Genomic DNA, 21707 nt, shown 5'->3' on the forward strand with positions numbered 1-21707 from the left:
CTCCTCCTCTGAGGTCAGAGATGCCTGCCACAGAGGGATGGGGGACGGGGAGGGAGCTCATTCCTGACACTAAAGTTGAAGAGCCTGGAGTTTGGCTGAGTCTGGAATGTGGCCAGGGGAGTGACACAGGCACCACGGGGCTCTTCTCTTTGGCTCCACGTAGCTGTTCACAACTCCCCAGGAAGTCGTCCTGCACTAGATGCACAGCGGAAGCCCAGGTTGTCTGAGGCTGAATCTGGAGTGTTGCCCATCCTGGCATCAGAGAAAAGGAGAAAGAATGGACATTTGTTGAAAAGGGGCCTGGAGCCTTAATCCATTTTCCTGCTCCACCTCCTAGGCCTTGCTGTGGTCCAGGGTGCAGGGGGGCGCTGGAGGACGCAGTCTAGAAAGAAGCCTGGGGTGAGGGCGCTCCTGGGGAAAAAGGGAAAAGGGCCCTGGGACAGGGTGGAGGAAGTGTGAATGAGCAGCCCTGAGAATCCGCTCTGGAAGGCAGGAAGGGCAATGACTAGTAGCTTTAGTTGCTGGTGGTTTAGAATAACTCAGCCGAAAAAACCTGCCAGTAAGAAGTGAAATATCGGAGTGCCAGTAAGTACTTTGTAGGTTTTAATGAACTTTCACATATTCATTTGCCATTTCTCATCACCTCTGGCACGGAGGGTTTGTTCGCCATTTTACCCACCCAGCAGATGTAAATGTCCTGCCCAGAGCCAACCACTGCCTCATGGGCACAACGGATTTAGTGGCAAATCCAGCTTCTTTGTTCCCAGGCCAGTACCTTCTCCACTACTTTCTCCTTAAGGAGGTGAGGGAAAGCCCGGGGCCTCAACATGTCAAAGAAACGTCTGCAAACCTGACTTCCTCAGGCCACAGAAACCACGGTCTCTTTTTAGTCATTATGGAACCCAGGAATAGGAGGAGTCACAGGGAGATCAAGCAAAATAAATGTAAAGAAGCAGAGAGAGGCCCAGCAGTAGCACTCAGATGCCAGCACTAATCATCTGTGTGAAATGAGAAGGTCCCAGCACCTCCCTAAGCCTATTTTTCCTTGACTGTAAAACAAAATGGTGACAGAAAATGACTTTTCACGTGCTTTCCAGTTTGAAGAGTCCATATTTCCATGACCCCAGCCCACGATCTACTGGCATGGCCATGCCACCCCCTGCCTCCGCACAGCCAGTTATGAGGACAAGAACAGAAAGAAAACAGGGTGTGGGACACAAAGTCCCTCTGGGTGCTGAGAGCTGGCAAGAAAAGGCCCAAGTGGCCCTGGGCTCTTTTGCTTCTCATGGCAAGTGCTGCTCGTTCTCTCTTCTGTGCCCAACCCTGGGTACGGACGGAGGCATGGAAGCAGTGCTGATACCAGCGCTGGCACTGCTCTGACCAGGACCCCACCCTCAGCCCCCAGACCCCAGGGTCCCTACCTGGTGGTGACCCGGGCCCGGTGGTTGGCAGAGCCATCAGCTGTGTCAATCCAGGATGCTCCCCGGAGGACACGCATGTCCTGGTCAGTGGCCTGGTACGTCGATGCTGTCCACTCCCACACATTGCCCATGAGGTCATAGAGTCCTGCAGCACAGCAGAGGGGGGTCATCCCAGGCTGGGTAGCAACAAACCCCTCCCCCGCCCCCTGTATATGAAGTCTTCAGGGGAGCAAATGTTTCCCGGATGGTGTTTCTCTCTGCCTCATCGATCAACAGAAGATTCCACCAAGCAATTTGTGAGTGTTGACCGCAATGAGACAGGAAATCTTACCATAGTTATTCTGTGGGGGGAAAGCATTCACTGGGGAGACTCCATGGAAGCCATCCTCGGCCTTGTCACCCTTGGGGAACTTTCCCTGAGAAGGAAAAATTTAGACTAAAAAACTGACCATCCTGTTCCAAGGCAGGTGTCTCTTGGAAAACCAAGGTCAGTTGCTGTGTCATCTGTGGTAGGGTGAGGGGAATGGGGAAGTGTTCTGAGGTGCCCATCCTAAGCCCCCAAACTAGTTTCCTCATGTCCTCCACCATCACCTCCTGGCTGGATTAGGACGGGCGTGCTTTCCCCTGTGCCCAGAGGGGTCTGGATCAAGCCCACCCCACTCCCACTTTCTCACTCTCAGCAGCTCCCACTCTCAGAGGGTTCCCTCTGCTTTGAACGCTATGTGTTTCGGTGCCTTGGGAAGAAAGGCTCTCCTCCCCTCCTCTGTGCTCAGCACCACCTGTCGTCTCCAGAATGACCGATGCCCACCCTGTGCTCTCCTGTACCATCTTGTCCCCTTCTACTACCAACAGGTTTAACTCTCCCATGTCTGCCCTGACTCTATGCTCATCTGTTCTTAACCACCAAAATTCCTGAAAAAGGAACCTTTTTATATCAGCATATTTGCTGATGCAATGTGTCCAACCTGTTCGTTCTTCTCATTAAAACTGGGGTTCATCTCCCACTACTGTATGGAAGCTGCCCTTACTAAAGGGGAGATGAAAGGGGCAATAATTTACTCAATAGCTACTCAATTTGTGCTATGGCTGCTACATTTATCTCTTTTACAAGGTTGTGAGGCAAGTATTTTCTCCCTTAAAAAAAACTGGCAACTGAGGCTCAAAGTGGTTAACTTATCAAATTGGTTAACTTAGCAGTGAAGAAGTCAGATCTGTCTTCTTGCAAAGCTTTGATCCCAAGATCATCTAAGATCAGTTTACCCCTCAGGTCCTTTTTAATGCTTCCCCCTGCAATGCTGACACTGTAGCACTTCACTCTACAGAGTCTCCCTAGGGAATAACATTCTTGCTCAGGATATATGGCGATGACTCCCAAACCACTTGCTCTGACCCAGACCCCTGTCCTAAGTTCCAGACTCATATTTTTGACCTTTCAGCATATAAATGACCCAAAGGCATCTTAAACTAAGCTGATCCTAAACTGATCAAGTTCTATCCCTCTGACCCCAAATGCGTATCATCTCTTCTGGATAATGGTAGCGCCATCATCCTGTTGCCCAAGCTTAGATTAGTGCTCAAACCCAACTCTCTTTCACCTCTCTGCATCTGATTAATTACCAAACTCTGACTATCTTCTCAGGCATGCCTCTTCCGTGTGGCTGCCTCTCCATTCTGCTTCTGCTTAATTCACGTGTTCAAAATTCCCTGGGCCATTGCCACAGCCTCGAATTCAGAGACACCCCCCTCCCCACCACCATTACAGTTCCGCTTTATTTGGTCCTGTGCAAATTAGCAACAACTAGCGTACTCTCCAAATCAAATGATGCTGTTAGTCCCCCCTGCCGGCTCCCCACTGCCTACAGGGTAAGATCTAAAACCGTATCTTGGCACACCCGGTCCTTCATAATCTGCCTACAACCACTGCCTACCTCATCTCCTATACCTCCCATCTCACTGTGCTCCAGCCTCTCTGAATTTGTCCCATCTCTAAACACACGGTACCCTTTCTTAATACAGTGCTTACACTCATGCTGTTCCTTCAGCTATGAATCCCCTTTCCTACATTTTTCACTTAGCAAACTCCATCAGCTCCAATGTCATCTTCTCTGCTGTAACTCTCCAGCGTGTAGCCGGACGACACTGTCTTTTGCTTTACCAGTTTACCAGTTTAGCAGTCCCTTTAGAACACAAAGCCCTCTGAGTCCCGCAGCCCAGAGTGACGCCTAGCCTACAGCAGGTTTTGATCAAGGCTTTAAGAAGGCAGAGGGGTGAGGAATGTATGTCTTACCTGCCACAGGTTGGTGCGGTTTGGCTGGAACTGATTACCCCATGGGTAAACCTGACCTGCAGGGAGAGCCAGGAGATAGCAGGGGAGGGGGAGGTGAAGGGTTGTGGAACAAGGGAAAGACAGAAATAGTCAGGGAACCAAAAGGAAGTCAGGAGGTGATGAGAAAAGAAGAGAGAGATTACTTTTATTTCCCAGGCCTGTCCCTTCCCCTCACTGTGCTACACTCAGAGCCCTTGGCCTTCTGATCTGCTCCAGGACAGTGCAATCCCAGCTGTGGTTCTGACTCAGGCCAGTCTGTAAACTAACTCTTACCGGATCACGTCCAGATTAAGTACAGAAACTGGGAGTAAGAATGAAGAAACTTGTCAACTAGACTTAGATTGGATGAATAAACCAAGCACCCTCATCCATCACATTAATAATTTCGACCACTGGGATAGCTGGTGTGCATTCAAAGAGTAGTATAGGTGCCGAATGCGGGGAGTTGCTGCTTCCTGCTCCTAACTTTTTGTTTAGTTGGGACCGCAGAACAACAGAGTCATGAGCAAATAGTGACTCTTTATACTAGACCCTTGACACCTATGGAAAAGGCCGTCTGGGTAGGTGCTTTTCTTTTCCCCTGTGCTACAGTGTTCTGATCGTATTTATTGAAATGTGACATGTCTGGGTGGAATCTCCAAAAATAACAAATTTTATGTTGCTTCCTTCCATTCCTCCAGTTAGTACTTTTTATGGCACCGTACAGAAGTATGGGTCTCAGATGGATGAGAACTGAAAACAGGAACAACTGACCCTTCAGCACACAGTTTAAGAAGCACTGCTCTCTCGGGAGTATGGACCCTTCCCACCCTTCAAAGCCCCCCAGGCAGGACCGGATGGGAGAAGAATAAAGGGGAGTCTCCCTGCTGACGCTATACCCGTCAAGCCCCCTCGGGCAGCAAACTCCCACTCTTCCTCGGTGGGCAGCCGTTTCCCCCGCCAAGCACAGTAGGCACGAGCGTCATTCCAGCTCACGTGTACCACTGGGAGCTCCAGTCTCTCTCGGATGCCAGAGCCAGGACCTGCAGGCTGACAGCCAGGATGAAGTGAGACAGGCTTCTGGGAGCTCGTGGAAGTCTGAGGAAGGCTAGGCTTAGGGTGCCTGAGTTCAGCTTTTACCACTAGATGGAGCAAGGAAGTTGGAGGAGACAGCCTGGTGAGTGAGGAGAGGCCCAGGGTCAGAAAGGAAGAAGTGGCATGGGCGACGGGAAAAAGGATCAGGGCACAGGAAATAGGGATGCTTGGCTGTGTCCTCAAAATTTCGGGTCATCCTTTTTAATTCCGTATTTCTAAATGGACAAGGGGTCTAGGGAAGCCAGGGCTTCAGAATAAGAGTCAACAGGGGCAGAAAACGAGGCAGACGAACCAACCCTTACCTGCCTCCAGAATGCTCTTTCCACTGGAAACCACCAGAGAAGAGACTGCAAAAAAAGAAGCAGCAGGACTGGAAGATGCTTTGACCCAGCAGGGCCACCTTCCTGACTGACACACAGGAGGCAGAGCAGACCCCGCAGGCTGAGCCGCAGGTGGTCCAAGTGGGGCTGTTTCTGGAACCTTTACATGACCGTTATTTGAGGGGATGTTGAGATGTTCTCTTGTCAGTTCCTGGAGTAACTTGAACCCCACGTGCGATCTGGGTTTTTACAGAGTCTCTCTATGCAGAAACCGGCACAGGGTTAACGTCTCAGGAGTGTTCCTCTGACTCTTCCAGGGGGGGAATCTCTCTTGCTTCCTCCCCTGCCTGCGGCTCTCAGGTGACCCCATAACCCACAGGATTCTCTGTCCAGGGCCCACTCCTGCAGCTGAAAGCCCAGGTTCTCTCACCTCCATCTGATGGGTCACGTTGTTTCTAAGCTCATCGGAGACAAAGTCCTCAAAGACAAAACTCCACCCAAACTTCTCAGCCTCAGTCCGGTACTTTTTTTCCCTGACAAACTCCCTGAAAAGAGAGATATTTCACTCGGTTAAGCTGCTACGGTTCCGTGTCCCACAGTCACCCCCTCCTGCTCCAGAAAACCTCGTATATCCTTTTCCTTTAAGTCACACATCACAGAGTTTCCATCAACAACAAGGAATTAACGTTAAAGTCTGAGTAGGAGGTTTGCCTTTAAAATCTGTTGCTGTATGTGTAATTCACATGTAGTAAAATTCACTTTTTAGTGCAATTTTGTGAGTTTTGACAAAGCTTATCGTCACTGTCACAATCAAGATATAAAGCAATTCTATCAACCGCCTCCAAAATTTCCCTCATGTCTCTGCAAACCAATGATCTGTTTTTTGTCTATGGTCTTGCCTTTCCCAGAATATAAATTCACGTACATCGAATCAGACAGTACGTAGTTTTGAGGTCTGGCTTCTTTCACTTAGCATAATGCTTCTGAGAATCATCCGCGTTGTTGCCTGTATTAGTTTGTTCCTCTTTGTTTACAGAGTATCATCTGATTGTGTGGAGGTTCCGTATTTTGCTTATCCATTCACCACTTGCAGGTCATTTGGGTTATCTCCAGTTTTTGGAGGTTATGAATAAAACCACTGAGATTTAAGCGTGGGGAACAAGTCTGTTTTCTGAAAGGTCTTCATAACACCCGCGCTCTCACAACAATCACGAGAGGGAGGCAGAACATGATTATCTCCATCTAACAAATGAAAAAACCCAAATCAAATAAAAATGATGTACTGAAATTTTAGTATGGATTTTCCCATAGTTTGGTATGGTTTAGCAAATTTGAGCATGTAAAACTGCCAGGGTAAAATGAATTGTTTTCACTGGGCTAACAGTACCCTGTCTGTGCTGGCCCTCTGACATGAGATGAGACTCTCCACCCATCAAAGGGGCATTGAGAATGGAGGAGGTGATCGGATGTGGTAGCAATAGCTATTCACCAACCTCAGAGCATCTGAGTAGTTTGAAAATTTTTTTTACCAGAGAGGCAGAGACAAATCATGAGAGTTCTAGGCAAAGTTTAGGGGCTTGCTGGAGGTATATTATAAAATAGGTCATAAAAAATAATAAATAAATGTCATAATTTGAAATATAAAAGAACACACACTGTTCATCTAGCTCGGTAGCTATTTCTGGTGGTCATGATATAGTGCAAGCCTGATCAAAAGTGATTTCTCCTTCAATTTTAATAACTTTCCTGTTTAAAGATACTTTTAAAAAGCATGTATAAGTGCTGGGTGGCTCAGTCGGTTAACCATCTGACTCTTGGTTTCAGCTCAGGTCATGATCTTACGGTTTGTGAGTTTGAGCCCCGCACTGGCTGTACGCAGCCTGCTTGGGATTCTTTCTCCCCACCCTATGTCTTCTCCCTTGCACTCACTCTCTCTCCCTCACTCTCAAAATAAATAAATACTTAACAAAAAAGCATATATGTGTAGCACACGTGTATAATAGAGAAATGAGAAAGCACAGTATATAATATAAAAAGAAAAAAATTGAAATCATCCATTATCACACCAACTAAGACATATCCTTGCATATTGTTCCCTGTCCTGCCCCCCAAAGAAGGATTTTTAAATAGTGCTTCCCTGGTATTATTTTCATTTGGAAGTCACAAAAACATGGGCAAAATCTGTTAACTAACACAATGTTACATCTCCCAGTTCTTTTAAATGCATGTGCACTCTATACACATACTTTTAAAAATGGAATCATACCCTGTACATTGTGTGTAAGCTACTTTCTTCACTTAACATCTCATAATTACCTTAAAAAAAAAAGATTTGAATGATTATTTATGTCTTTGGGGTGGGGGAGAGAAACATCAGCTGGGGTGGGGCAGAGAAACAGAGAGAGAGAGAGAGAGAGAGAATCCCAAGCAGGCTTCAAGCCATCATGGCTTCAACCCAGAAACCATGAGATCATGACCTGAGCTGAAATCAAGAGTTGGATGCTTAACCAACTGTGCCACCCAGGCGCCCCTCCCTCTTTTTGACAAGAGGATTTTAATGGCTGCCAAGTATTCTGTGATGTTGATATGATATTTAAGCAATCCCTATATTGTTAATATTTGCTTACAAGTCATCTTTTTAGCTAAGTGTTTTTTGGACAACCTTAATACTTTAAGGAAAATCTCTAAAGGTGGAATCACGGAGTCAAAGGGCCTGAGGAATACACCAATAATTCTTATGCTTACTGTGTCTCCTGAGTAAATTTTTCCCTGTAACTTTTTTTAAAGAGTTTTAAGTCCACATGCAACATTTAAGTCATTTCCCACATTTGCTTTGTCTTTCTGTTCCCTACTCTTCCTTTTCCCACTCCTCTCTATATTCCCCCCAGATCATTTGAAGGTAAGTTACAGGTATCGCCTGGATCATTCCCCACTTTAGCCTTCACAAAACATACCAGCTTGAGGAAAATGAGGCACCTCGACATGGCTTCCAAGACTGAGTTGAAATCACAATGTTTGTCCTAAAACAATGCCATTTCCGTAAGTAAATCTAAAGGTTATTTAAAGACTCTCAGTTACTATGACCCTTCTCCCAATCCCTTCTCCCTGTGGAAGAGGTTTTTGTTGAGTGTCTGACTTCTGCACATATTTCTCAGTGTTATACCCAGTGTAATGGAAAATCCACAGGTTCAAGGGCCAGAGGATATGAGTTCCAGGCCCAGCTCTGCCACAGAGTCTCCAGACTTCAGATTCTTCATCTGAAAAATGTAGACAGCACTTATCTCATAGTACTATTGCAAAGATGATATGTAATCGTGAACAAGTTAGTTTCCTTTGAGGTATCAGGGACAAAAATTAGAAAGAGCCTTTACCACTCCTAGAAGAACACCTGATGTACCTGAAATCTTTGTTGGTGACAGGAAATATATCAATGGCAAAGGGTTTTACTGTCACCTCCCGGACAGGCCCTTCACCATCTCTGCCATCTGGTGAATTTGTTCCCATCTGGAATCTCCCACCTGCTAGCTGGACCATGCTAGTAGCCTGCCCATTCCCTGCAGAGAAAAAGGAGCATCATCAGTAATACATGAATATATATAAAACAAGTGACAATATTTGGACCATACATAATACTCACAATGGTATAATGAAAAAAAAAAATGAAGGCTTAAAAATTTGGCTTTAACATGTAAAAAATCAAGGAAAAGAATATGGAGCTCGAGAGCCAAATATAAGATCAGGAGTGGCAGAAGGCAGCTACAACGGTGGTAATGCTCATCAGTAAAGGGCCCAAAGGCCATATAAAGAATGCAGACTTCACAAAGCAGAGTGTGATGTAAATGGAGGGCTTTGTACTGCATATTGCAAACTAGGCTAATGAATATATTCTGAGAGGTCTCCACAGTTTATAAAAATGTGAAATTTATTTGTTTAATTTTAATGATAATTTAAAAATAAAAGTATCTGGAAATTAAAAAAAAAAATTTGGCTTTAAACTCTTATTCTGCCACTTAATTTGTTGGGTGACCTTAGGCAAATAAGTTCATCTGAGTTTTGGTTTCTTTACCTACAAAATGGAGATATCTAGCTATTTCATAGGTGTGGCTGTATAAATTAAAATTAACACACGTGAAATGTTTTGAGTGTATTGTAATGATCCAACGAAGGTTTATTTTCTTCCTTACTGCTCTATTCCTGAACACAATTCTTTGTCTCAGCTAGCTGAATCTAGACACTATATCCTGAAATACATCTAGTACCTTTCTACCCATACTTCTGCTTATGTTGTTTCTCTCCCTCTTCTTCCCCATTTCTTAATGATTTTCATCATTATATCCTCCAGAAAGAAAAGGACTATATCTATTTTGCCAGTGTATTCCTGGCATCTAGCAGAAGATGCTTAATTGAATAAGCGCCTTCATATCTGCTGTTTAAACACCTCAGAAAACCAGAATTAAAAGTATCTTTATTATTTTTTTAACATTTTTTATTTTTGAGAGACAGAGAGAGCATGAGTGGGGGAAAGACAGAAAGGGAGACACAGAATCCAAAGCAGGCTCCAGGCTCTGAGTTGTCAGCACAGACCCCGAGGCCAGGCTGGAATCCACCAACTGAGCCACCCAGGCACCTCAAAAGGATCTTTAATTCAACCCCTTTAACGGGGGGGGGGAAGAACCTTAAAGGAAAAACTACTTAAAGAACTAGTTAGGAGGGACAGCACTAGATCCAGGTCTCCTACTTCCAGGTCAGTGATATTTCCAACCTGCTACACTTGTCTTCACACTTTGGGGTGTTATGTTTCTACCTAAGGATGTCTAAGTATTGTAAGTTCCTCAATGCCGAGTCCACCATCTTTTCATGTTTCTCTGTCTTTAGCTCTCTTATTCTCCTTCTGACACACTCACACTGATGATTTCATCTACTTCAAGGGAGGAAAACATGGACAGGGAAATCTGATTAAAAAGGAATTAAGAAATAACATATAACTGCAATGTATGAACTTTATTTTGACACTAACTCAGTAAGTAAACTATAACACAGTAGGTGAATATGAACACTAACTGGATGTTTAAGGATACTAATGACAACTGTTAGTTTTTTAAGATAAAGAGTACGGTTCTTTTCTTCGTTACTTCTTGTCTTTTTGGCTATTCAAGCTGTGTATTTACAAATAAAATTTTGTAATGTTTGAATTCACTTCAAAAAGGCCCCAGGAGAAGGGGAAAGTGGGATACCAAATCAGCAAGATTAGTTATAAACTGGTACCTGTTTTTAAGCTGAGTGACCAGTACACAGGACGGGGTGTTTTTATATTCTTTTACTTTATGTTCGAAAGATTCCAAAATAAATCAAAAGCAGTTAGATAAGGAGAGGAGAGTTAACCACCACGCCAAGTTGGCCGCCTCCGGGAGGCGCCTCAGGCTGCTCCAAGCCCATCCAGGAAGCCGGCGGTGGGGCCACGGGTCCCTTTCCCGACCTGGGCAGGGGACCCACCCCTTCCCTGATGTTTTTTGAGGTTCACAGGGGCAGGGGGCAGGCCCAGCACACTGACCTAGCACGAGCCAAGGGCCACACAGGAGCAGCAGCAGCAGAATTAGCAGCCGTGGAGAGGAGCCCATGCCGGTGACGCGGCGACACGGCCAGAACGCATTGCCGTGCAGCCCTTCTGCGCATGCACAATGCGTGCACCACCNCAGCAGAATTAGCAGCCGTGGAGAGGAGCCCATGCCGTTGACGCGGCGACACGGCCAGAACGCATTGCCGTGCAGCCCTTCTGCGCATGCACAATGCGTGCACCACCTCGGCCACCGTACCGCTGGCAACGCCTCTTTAGAGCTTCCCCCCAACCCCCACTCCTTTGGTCAAAAGGTTTGGATTACTGTGGCTGGGAGCCAGAGAAGCGGTGGTATCCAGGGACTATGGCGTCCCCCAAGCTCAGTACATTTCGACAAATTTCCTGGGCTTTTATATTCAAGTTCCTTTTGGGCCCTGGAATACCATTTCAAGATCACAGAAAAGGTTTCAATTTAATATTTATTGCACACTCACTGTAGGTAACTGCCAAGTCCTCAAAGATACAAAACTTTGCAACAACTTCACTGTCAAAGGCTGCAAAGGAGCTCTACCAACTATAAAAACAATTTTGTGAAAACGGGGAGAGAACAGTAACTTGGGTGTGAGAAAGACGACACTATAGCTTGGGATGGATGGGCAGGTACTTCAGCATAAGGCCAGGGGCAGGGGTGTGAAAATCTGGTCTACATGAACATCTATCCTTTAGCCCCCATGTCTTAAAGGGTGTTTTTACCTCTGTCTCCTCTATTTCTAGTTTTCTTTCTTCATACTCTGTTTATTCAACTCCCTTGCCCCTACTTCACCCAACTTTTCTGGGGAGCATTTCGGCAAAAGTACTTTAAAAGTATTAAAAGTCCAAACAAATGATCCAACAGTTTTACTCAGGAATTTATACTAAAGAAACAGAGATGCTTCCAAAATCTTAAGGTACCTTAAGTATGATTTACATTTGCATTAAAACTTACAAGTGTGACAAAAGGGAATCACTGGATAAATTAAAATAGATCCATTAGAAAAAATTATTAAACCGGTAAATTTGTTTTTCAAGGACCATTTAATAACAAGGTAGATAACATATACTCGTCTAACACAGTACTTTTAGATCACTGAAGCTAAAGCAAAACATCCCGGTTCATTGAGTGAAAATGGTCTGCTTAATGTGTGTAAACTGCAGTGCAATTAAAAAAAAAATACTGTAATTCTAATTTCAGAACTTCAGAATTTGAGTGTCAGTGTTCTTTTTCATATGGGAAAAGAAAATGCTTTTGAAAATCATTTGAAGCTTGGATGAAAATTCCATAGTTATATTCTTAGGATCACTCCATAGTCTTCATGATACAGATGACACAAAGGAAGCTTCAATTCAACCTTTTAGAGAAGACATTCCAGCTCGCATGATCTCATCAACCAGGAGAATGTTGGTGGCAATCACAGTGCTGAAAGGTGACGGAAAATCAGATGGATCAGATGTGACATATGAACACCAAACTGCAAATTATATCCAATTAAGTTTCTCCTTTCCCCTCCAAAACATAGAAGGCTAGTTTAGCTTCTATACTTTCAGCTGATTACATTTTTATGAAAGAAAAAAAACCCAAAAAACCCCAAGTAGTTAAACATACCAAATTAAGAGTATGAGAATTCCTTAAAGGTTATTTTAGTTTTGGCTTTCTCAAACTTACCAGGAGTGAAGAAGCTGTTTCTTTACACAATAGTTATCCCATATGCCTACTTCAGCAGCTACCATTGGCTCACCTGTAAAGTAACCCAGTATTCTTAAAATCACACACAGAAGGTTGTAAGATCAGAATGCAAAGAGGACAAAGTATTTTGTGATTTGCTCATCACTGTTCTCATTATCCAAAGTTCCTCAATTAGTCCACTTTTGCTCCAAACGAGGATCTCTATTCAGAAGACATCCAGTAACAGTAATGTACTATTTGGTTACCAAATGTCTGAACATCTCTTATTTTTCCAGACACCTTATTTGTTCATATTAAAGGAAAGCACTTGAACTGGCCAAATGGGCCTATTCATTTCCCTCATTCCAAAAACCTTTTCTGTTAACTTGAATGTATAGGACGCTGTTGAAAATAACAGGTCTTACAATTACTGCATACGTATACCTGTTCTCTTTCTTCCACTCTACTTTTTCCCAACATTCTTTTGTTCCCATGTTTGATCCTCCTTGACTTTACCTCACCTGAATCTATAGTTCTCCTCCTATAAACATTTGTGTTCTCTTACCTGTGTTCAAATCCACACCCACAAGTTGACCTGACTCTGAATGCTCTGCTTGAACTTTAACTAGTGTTTCCTGAAGGTCAAAACCAGAATTCTGAGCAAGAACCTAAAACAAACAGATTTAATCCTTTAAAAGACAGAACTCTAAGAAGTGATAAGCAGTCTACAATAAATGAACCATAATTCCAATGAGTAAAATCAAACAAACAAAAAAAACCCCTAATGTAGACAGACCTGTATTTATGTTCACTTCAGAGAATAACTAAATATAACATTTGTTACTAAACGAATTATTAACCCACCCCAAGCCCAGCAATACACTGGTCATAAACTTTACCTCTAAAACAGCATACATGGGAATAAAAACAAAAAGCAAGCTTGTACTCGATTATTACTCCTACACTGTAAACTCTTAATTAACATAGTTTATCTCCTGCCATCTGAAACTTCAGATACTCAACTCCCTTCCCTCCCTTCCATGGGAACCAAATACATCTGGATGAGTGATATCTGCTCTAGGTATATTAGGGAGAAAATAAATAAAACTTGTTTACTCAAAATCTACAGTATTAAAAAAAATCCCACTGTCAAAAAGCTTTCATCAGGTAAATCACTGTGATGTAGTTAAGAAAACGGTATTCATACCTTGGGAATAATGAGCAATGCATCAGCAAAAGCTTGCACTCCAAGTTGGGCCCTGCCTTTTACACTGGGCTTATATTTCATCAAGGCTTCTGCCATTGCCACTTCCACTGCACCAGCACCTGGAACTACACAGCCTGTGGGGGGAGAAAGAGAGAAATGCTGAGCTGCAAAGAAAATAAAAATGTAGGATAATTTTTAAGGAAATTAACAAACATACATAAAAGCCACTCATTTCTTGAGAATTCAGCATAACCACCAGTGTTAATCTTGAACTTGAAAGCAATACAAGCAACACATCAAATAGCAAAATGGCTCAATTTAACTAGTACTTGGAAGCTCTTGCAAGGTCTTAGCATTAGTTCATTTATTTGTATCCATTTTTAATCGTGATATGCTATAAAAAAGCTCAGCATACCATTACAGGCATCTTAAAGGGAAGACTACTTTTGCATGGTGTCTGGCTGTGTAAATTACGGATAAAAAGAACACAGTATTCAGCCATGCCTTTCACACTAGCAAAAGAATATAAATACAATAAGGATCTTACCGTCATCAATAGCATTTTTAACAGCCCTCAAGCCATCTCTTATTGCGTCTTTGATCTGGGTGAGTGTGTGCTTATTTGGTCCTTTGACCAATAATGTGACAGAGCGAGGGTTGTTACATTTTTCAATAAAGGTGAATTTCTCTTCTCCCTATGTAAAAAAGAGATATCAATGGCTTACCATTACGATACATAAGCATCAAAATGTATGTAAACAAACCAAAAATCTGATCCTAAGTTTGAATGAATTTTTACTACTGAAGAACTCACGAACCAAAAATCATTGTATTATCTTCAGAAGGAAAATACACTTACCAATGTATACTCATACACAAGTCCTGCATGTCCCAAACAATCAGGATTTAGGTCATCAAGGGAATTTAGAGCTACTCCACCACAAGCAAGAGTCAGCCTGAAATATTTAAAGTGTTTTAAGGGAAACGTGTAAGTGGCTTTGTTATGTCTGAAGAGATTAATGATTTTTAGGAAGCAACCTTTCAGAATTACGTGCCAAAATTAATTTTAATATTAAAAAAAATTTTTAATGTTTTACTTATTTCTGAGAGAGAGACAGACAGCATGAGCAGGGGAGGGACAGAGAGAGAGAGGGAGATACAGAATCTTAAAAAGGCTCCAGGCTCTGAGCTACCTCTCAGCACAGTGCCTGACACAGGGCTCGAACCCACAAACTGTGAGATTACGACCTGAGTCAAAGTCAGACACTTAACCGACTAAGCCACCCAGATGCCCCCCAAAATTAATTTTTTAAAATGTATTTTAACTTAAGCCTTCCCATTCACCACCCATCAGCTAAAAACCGGTCTTTTCTCCTAACTCACCATTTAAACTAGTCTTTCAAAGTTAGGAAATACTCCTCTGTTAAGAAATCTAAATAAAGGTGAACAAAAGCTCTATTGTGGTGAGCTCTGAGGAAAAAGTAGTTCTCTGAAACCCCTTCATGCTATCTCTTGACATGGCAATGTACATATACATTTCATGGTTTAAAACTAAAATAAGCATATACCAGTGTTCACAGCAGCATTACAACAGCCAAAAGGAAGAAACTCGAATGTCCACTGACAAAATGGATAAAGAAAATGTGATACATCCATACAGTGGAGTATTAGTCATCCTTAAAAAGAATGAGATTCTAACAGGCTATATACAACACAGATGAACTCTAAAGTATCATCCTAAGTGAAGAGGCCAGACACAAAAGGACAAATCCTACATGATTCCCTTACACAAGGTACCAAATTTAGAGACAAAGTAGAATAGTATTTACCAGGAGTGGGAGAAACAAAGTCATTATTTAATGAGTAGAATTTCAGTTTGGGAAGATGGAAAGTTCTAGAAATGAATGATGATGATGGTTGCACAACAACGTGAATGTAACTTAATGTCACTGGATTAGAATTTGAAAAAAATGAGTAAAATGATAAATTTTATATTATCTATATTTTATCACAATAAAAATGCAGTAACAGGAGAAAACGAAAAAGTTAACACTTCAGTTAACTTGCAAAATAAGTAAAATCTACATCACCAAGATAATCTAGCATCCGTACCTTTCCATATTTCTCCTTTTAGCTCTCCGCAGAGCTACTATGCCTTCTTTTGCAAGAGCATCTAAGGAAAAGGGGTCAATTCCCTGTATGAAAAACAAGTTAGTTTTAATAGAAGTCACCTTAAAAATAACAATGAAGAATAAATTCATTTACAAAGCCAAACTTCATTCTCACCTTTTGATTAATAACCACAAATCCTTTATCTGAATCACCACAGACTTTCTTTTTCAGTTCTATTATTTTTTTAACTCTATCTTCAATGAATTTTCTTTCGGCTTTTACAAGCTTCTCTCTCTCTTCTGCACTCTTGTAAAAAAAGCCAGAATTCACTTCTCTATTAAAAAAAAAAGTTGGGGGTGGGAGAAATGTTTATTTTTTGAGAAGATAAGCCAGCCTAAGAAACTGGGTTAATCCTGAGATTTAACAAATAGTTACCGAACTCCAATCCTATCCCTGGAATGTTGTCAGAAGTTATTTTCCATGATTCACCGAAACCCAAATGAGGCACTACTATCCTTAGATTAATCTCACAAGTGACTTGCCCAAAATACCAAGCTCCTCCACCCCTCTACTCCATTTGTAAGGGCTATAGACTCACGTTTTTTCATATTCTAATGACACGTTGCACGTGAGGATGTATGCATCTTCTAATCTTTTTTTCATATCAGGATGCCTTGCCCCATGGTCCAAAACAAGACCTCTGATTAAGCTGTTAAAATACATAATAATTTATATTGTTATTGATTTCCAAATGCTATATAACTTACGCTAACGAAATTCAAACACTGAATTGAGACTGTATTGGTAATTTTCACAAAACTTTATTTCTCCAGTTTCTGAGCAAGACTTTTGGGTGAAACCCAGGCAGGTTCAATTATGGAAAAGCAATATCCAGAACATAAAAAAACACAACTCATTCAAACAAAAGTAACAACCCTTATCTTGTACAGAAAATTCTACAGAGAAATAGTTGCAAATGGTAGGCTATTAAATTGTGATCACCTCCTTTAAAACATATTTCTTTTAAAGTTTCTTTATTCAATTTGAGAGAGAGAGAGAGCATAGCATGTGTGCACGAGTGGGGGAAGGGCAGAGAGAGGAGAGCAAGAATCCCAAGCAGGCTTGAACTGCCAGCATGAGCCTGAGGTGGGACTCGAACTCACGGACGGTGAGATCATGTCCTGAACTGAAACCAAGAGATGGAGGCTGAGCCACCCAGGTGCCCTTAAAAAATATTTCTGAACTTGGGTCACTGAAATATAACACATGTATTTTAAATTCCCCAACAGATGCTTTGTATCCCACAGTTCAGTAAGTCACTGATGTAGCTCACTTTCCAAAATCATTCTGACTATAAACACATCATACCCGTAACTTCATTTCAAGAGGAAACACTACTGAGCAAACTAAATATTCACCTAGGCAATACACAGGAATTCAAAGACAAACAGAAACCCCCCACAAAAACCGAAATAGATGTACCATAAAACGTGTCTGTAAATATGTAAACATACCTTAAGGATTTCATAGCATCCTACCACCTACCTTGTATCAGTTTCAGATTTATGTTTCATCTCCATGATCTCAACCATGAAGAGGTCAATAGGTTCATCTTGTTTTTTAATGGCCAAAATGGAATCCACCACAGCCTACAATAGGAGCATAACCATTACATGAATTTGATTTGCAGAAGTACAGACACTTATGTTGCTTGCTCTTCAGAGAAGTGTACAGTTTCTTTAGTCTCTGAACTGATCTAAGCCATTCTCTAGAGCTAACAGAATACATTATTTATAAAGGATTGAGTCATTTACAGTTCTCACATCTCAAGTTAGAATTATGTAAAGAATCACTGACATCCCTACTATTTTATTAAAAACACTGATAACAGATTTTTTAAATAAGTAAAATCCCCATTTTATAAACCTTTAATGGAAACTCTGGTTATATCTTTATAACCTGGTCAGGTATACTATTATTTGATTTTCTCATTTTACATTTCAGGCAGCCATCAGCTACTCAGTGCCAGAAAAAGGAAACTACTTATTTCACATGTATGACACTGTGAATTTTTAATTTTTTTTAATGTTTGGTTTTTTCGCCCCGGGGGGGGGGAGGGGGAGGATGCAGTGGAGAGAAAGAATCCCAAGTAGACTCCCAATGTCGACGCAGGGCTGAGCCAAAATCAAGAGTTGGAAACTCAATGGACTGAGCCACCCAGGTGCCCGGACACTGTGAAGCATCCTGTAATTGGAACTAGGAAATAAATCTTCAGTAAAGGAGTCCCGTACCAGACAAATGTCATATTTAACATACCTCTGTTAAGACATCAGCAAGTTCAGCATGCACTTTAGTACGCAGAGACGTTCTGGCCACATCTATAAGTGTTTCTCTATCCATTTCTTTGCTCACTTTGACTTGTTCCAGAAACTGAAGTGCTTTTTCCTTTGCAGCTTCAAATCCTTCTGTTATTATTCTGGGATGAAGACCCTACAAACATACAATTATATAACCAACTCTAACACTGGAGTTCTTCAGTTAGATGACAAAGTTAATTTTTAAAGGAATATTCTGGATCATTCATATACGTATAATGTGCTGATTTTTTGAATACATTTAAAAGGATAAACAGCCCTTTCAATGCAGAGGAAAAGAACAGTCATTGCTCTAGCACAGAGTCAAAGCCAAGGGAACTATAAAGCACACTTGGATGTTCACTGTGCAAACCACAAGGAATAATGCCCCAAACTCAAAACTGTGCTCAGGGGGACCATTTATCTTTTCAATTCACATCATTTACTAACAAAAACAAACAGGGAGACCAAGGGTGTGCTTATCCTCTCTTCCAAGGAATTTCTTGGCATTAGATCACTACTATGGTTTGCTTTAAACTTCAAACTACTCAGGGCTAAAATAAGTTGTGTAATTCTTATTTAAATTTACATTTTAGTTGGCAGTTTCCTTACAAATATGCCTAGTCCTGAATGTCCAGTTTCTAGATCTCAACTACTAATCTATGTTACAGATATACATAAATCATGTGTAATGTCACTTCATTTAAAAAAAAAAAAACCTGCAGTCCAAGGAAGGCTGTTTAATCTGTCCAGAATCACCATAAACTTGTATACGATGAGGATATAGTCTCTGGTTCCAAGATTTAAGCCCTCTGCTCTTTACATTCTATTATACTGCCTCACCTACTATTAACACTTCAATTGATATAAATAAAATTCAGATTTTTTGTTTACATAAACTATCACAGAAACACAAGAATCATGTATACTTCAGAAATGTAGAGATCCGCCTGTTTCAGTAGTTCTCCAATGATCAGGACATTGGACGTGGTACCATCACCAGTTATGTCATCCTGGGCTGTTGCTACTTTGGCTATTAAAGAGGCTGTTGGGTGTTGAATTTGCTGGAAGTAGAAGAAAAAAATTACTTAAATCCAAACAGTCCAAATAAATATACCTTAAAATGTCTGAAGGGCCTCCTTAAATGCATCTATTTGGACAAATTGCCCAAGTGTTCAGCTACATGCTGTGTTGATTTAAAACTCACCATTAACTATTTTGCACATCAATTTATAGCAACAAAAACATTTTCACATATAGATTTGAGTAGATTATCTCCACTTTACTGAGGAGGAAATCTGAGGCTTAGTTAAGATTTATTGAAGGTGTGAGTTAACAATTAATAGTAAGAAATAATTTCAAATCCATGCATGCTTCTTTATGACAAACCTAGGACTCTTCTGAGAATAAACTAGGTTCCTCCTCTTTTTTAGTGTATTTTTTATGTTTATTTTTGAGAGAGAGCAAGAGAGTGAGCAAGCAGGGGAGGGGCAGAGAGAGGAGACACAGAATCCAACACAGACTCCAGGCTCTGAGCTGTCAGCACAGAGCCAGATTGTGGGGGGTTCGAACCTATGAGTAGAAAAATCATGACCTGAGCTGAAGTCAGATGCTTAACCAACTGAGCCACCCAGGTGCCCCTAAACCAGGTTCCTTCTAAAATTAAATCCCAGCAGCCTCCAGGTCAGTTGGAACTGAAAAAATAATTAAAAAAAAAAAAAAAAAAAAAAAGAAAAAAAGAAAAAAGAAAAAAGTTCTTTTAGAAAAGATCATCAGTGAATGCTAAATCACTGTAGAAAGGTTTTGGAAGAACAGGATATTCATTATGTCTCCAACATCACCCATATATATATATTTTTTTAAACTGTTTTATTTATTTCTGAGAGAGAGAGAGAAAGAGAGAGAGAGCACAGGGGAGGGTCAGAGAGAGAGGGAGACACAGAATTCGAAACAGGTTCCAGGCTCGGAGCTAGCTGCCAGCACAGAGCCCAACACAGGGCTCGAACCCACGAACTGTGAGATCATGACCTGAGCTGAGTGGGATGCTCAACCGACAGAGCCACCCGGGCGCCCATCACCCATATATTCTTAACAATGTTCCACGGGGCGCCTGGGTGGCTTAGTCGGTTAAGCGTCCGACTTTCGCTTAGGTCATGATCTCGCGGTTCATGGGTTCGAGCCCCGCATCGGGCTCTGTGCTGACTGCCAGCTCAGAGCCTGGAGGCTGTTTCAGTCTGTGACTCCCTCTCTCTCTGACCCTCCCCTGCTCACGCTGTTTCTCTCTCTCTCTCCTAGAAATAAAAAACAAACAAAAAAAAAAAAAACAATGTTCCTGTACTGCTTTTGATTTTTAAATCTCCTTATTCTCCAGTAATCTAGAACAGTTCCCCAGTTCTTTTGGGGGCAAGAATATTACATGGACAATACTGTATAATTCTCACTAGGTTCATGTGCTTTGAATTTATATTGTATCACACAATAAAAAATGCAAGTAAAAAAAAAGTCTCATAGATATGGCTTTTCTGACATCAAGTTTAAACTATGACTCAAAGTGTTGTCTGCTAGCACAGGTCACCACTTAGCCAACTAAAAACAAACTAAAACTAACCTCCTCCTAGGTTAGCTAATCCTTACTGAAGATGCTTACAAATATCGGCATACTGAAGGCACTGTACACTACTATCAAAACCCTAAATTTTATTCTGAACTCAAAACACAGGCAAGTCTTTTCCTTTTCCTGGATTTTAAGTGCTAGATTTTGGAAACATAGGGAAGAGTAAAACAACTGCTCCTCTCAACAGTCTTATTATATTGTTGGGTTAGCGATAGTAAAGATAAAAGATAAAAAGAATTTTATCTCCTCTTCAGCTGGAGGTAGAGACCGACCACACAAAAAGTTTTAGAAAAAGTAGCATATGAATAAAAAAATAAAAAGTATAGCCATGATATTTTACGCCAATCTGTGTCAACTGCTCTTAATTTTCCAAATTTTAATAGAATAAATTTTATTTTTTTAATGTTTTTTTATTTATTTCTGAGAGAGAGAGAGAGAGAGAGAGAGAGAAACAGCATGAGCAGGGGAGGGTCAGAGAGAGAGAGCTACAGAATCAGAAACAGGCTGTCAGCCCAGAGCCCGATGTGGGGCTCGAACCCACGAACCTGAGATCATGACCTGGGGCGAAGTAGAACACTTAACCGACTGAGCCACCCAGGCGCCCCTAACAGAGTAAATTTTAATAACTACAATCCTTTAACCAAGGACTTACATGGCAAGAGTAGGGATTCAAAATTGAGTTATCAGACTCCTCAGGGTTCCTCCCGCCATTGTACTGTCAGTACTATTACTGATAATATTCCTTTTCTACTTTTCCTCCAGAGATAGTGATTTCTCCTATTTTGAGATGAACATAAAAAATCTTGCAAATTAGATGTAATACGAAAAATCAAGACTTTTTGACCTAGTATAGCAGCAGCCTCTCACCATTTCATGAAGCAGCACATTGCCATCTTTAGTAAGCTTGATGTCTCCAGCACCAGAAACAAGCCTGTTCAATCAATGGGCAGAAATGAATCACAGAGTGACTTTTTCAACAGAGACCAAATTAAGAGTCCATTCAAATCGGGCTTTACCCATATC

At 41.6% G+C, this 21707-nt stretch overlaps 2 protein-coding genes, 1 long non-coding RNA gene and 2 other non-coding genes across 7 annotated transcripts in view; 1 reads left to right on the forward strand and 4 right to left on the reverse strand.

The window, feature by feature from the left end:
• Positions 1-67: 67 nt before the first annotated feature.
• SUMF2 (sulfatase modifying factor 2) lies at positions 68-10790 on the reverse strand. Of its 3 annotated transcripts, XM_077777788.1 has the most exons (9): positions 10693-10790; positions 8539-8695; positions 5572-5686; positions 5124-5168; positions 4626-4776; positions 3709-3764; positions 1753-1837; positions 1422-1566; positions 68-252 (listed from the first exon to the last, which is right to left on the reverse strand). In XM_077777788.1, exons 1-9 carry the CDS (start codon positions 10757-10759, stop codon positions 168-170), a joined length of 906 nt encoding a protein of 301 aa, XP_077633914.1. In that variant the 5' UTR covers positions 10760-10790; the 3' UTR covers positions 68-167. The 3 variants fall into 3 exon arrangements, with proteins under 3 accessions (XP_077633914.1, XP_077633916.1, XP_077633915.1); XM_077777790.1 differs by lacking the exons at positions 8539-8695; positions 10693-10790 and adding an exon at positions 6067-6383; XM_077777789.1 differs by lacking the exons at positions 3709-3764; positions 4626-4776.
• Positions 1629-5912, forward strand: LOC144242788 (uncharacterized). Its single transcript, XR_013338468.1, has 2 exons — positions 1629-1717; positions 4428-5912. It is a non-coding gene; the product is annotated as an uncharacterized LOC144242788 (long non-coding RNA).
• A 787-nt stretch (positions 10791-11577) lies between the features above and the next one.
• CCT6A (chaperonin containing TCP1 subunit 6A) overlaps positions 11578-21707 on the reverse strand; it is a 10418-nt gene continuing 288 nt past the window's right edge. The window contains exons 2-14 of the mRNA XM_077777820.1: positions 21552-21615; positions 19000-19134; positions 18033-18206; positions 17262-17365; positions 16315-16425; positions 15891-16050; positions 15717-15799; positions 14464-14560; positions 14152-14299; positions 13605-13738; positions 12963-13065; positions 12398-12470; positions 11578-12151 (exon numbers count right to left, since the gene is read on the reverse strand). Coding sequence (XP_077633946.1) covers positions 12079-12151; positions 12398-12470; positions 12963-13065; positions 13605-13738; positions 14152-14299; positions 14464-14560; positions 15717-15799; positions 15891-16050; positions 16315-16425; positions 17262-17365; positions 18033-18206; positions 19000-19134; positions 21552-21615 — 1459 coding nt within the window. The 3' untranslated portion in view covers positions 11578-12078. The remainder of the gene's footprint in view (positions 12152-12397; positions 12471-12962; positions 13066-13604; positions 13739-14151; positions 14300-14463; positions 14561-15716; positions 15800-15890; positions 16051-16314; positions 16426-17261; positions 17366-18032; positions 18207-18999; positions 19135-21551; positions 21616-21707) is intronic.
• On the reverse strand, positions 13971-14108 carry LOC144242933 (small nucleolar RNA SNORA15). Its single transcript, XR_013338498.1, has one exon. It is a non-coding gene; the product is annotated as a small nucleolar RNA SNORA15 (small nucleolar RNA).
• On the reverse strand, positions 18308-18441 carry LOC144242934 (small nucleolar RNA SNORA22). The gene has a single exon (XR_013338499.1). It is a non-coding gene; the product is annotated as a small nucleolar RNA SNORA22 (small nucleolar RNA).

This window comes from Crocuta crocuta, unplaced genomic scaffold, assembly GCF_008692635.1.
Source record: "Crocuta crocuta isolate KB4526 unplaced genomic scaffold, BGI_CrCroc_1.0 scaffold217, whole genome shotgun sequence".
NCBI lineage: Eukaryota > Metazoa > Chordata > Mammalia > Carnivora > Hyaenidae > Crocuta > Crocuta crocuta.

Excerpts from the sequence above, each read along its gene's own strand:
- SUMF2 (XM_077777788.1), bottom strand. The coding sequence starts at position 10,759 with ATGGGCTCCTCTCCACGGCTGCTAATTCTGCTGCTGCTGCTCCTGTGT. Across the intron at positions 8,696-10,692 it reads TGGCCCTTGGCTCGTGCTAG|GGAATGGGCAGGCTACTAGC; the intron begins GTCAGTGTGCTG and ends TTTTCTCTGCAG. Across the intron at positions 5,687-8,538 it reads GTCACCAACAAAGATTTCAG|GGAGTTTGTCAGGGAAAAAA; the intron begins GTACATCAGGTG and ends CTCTCTTTTCAG.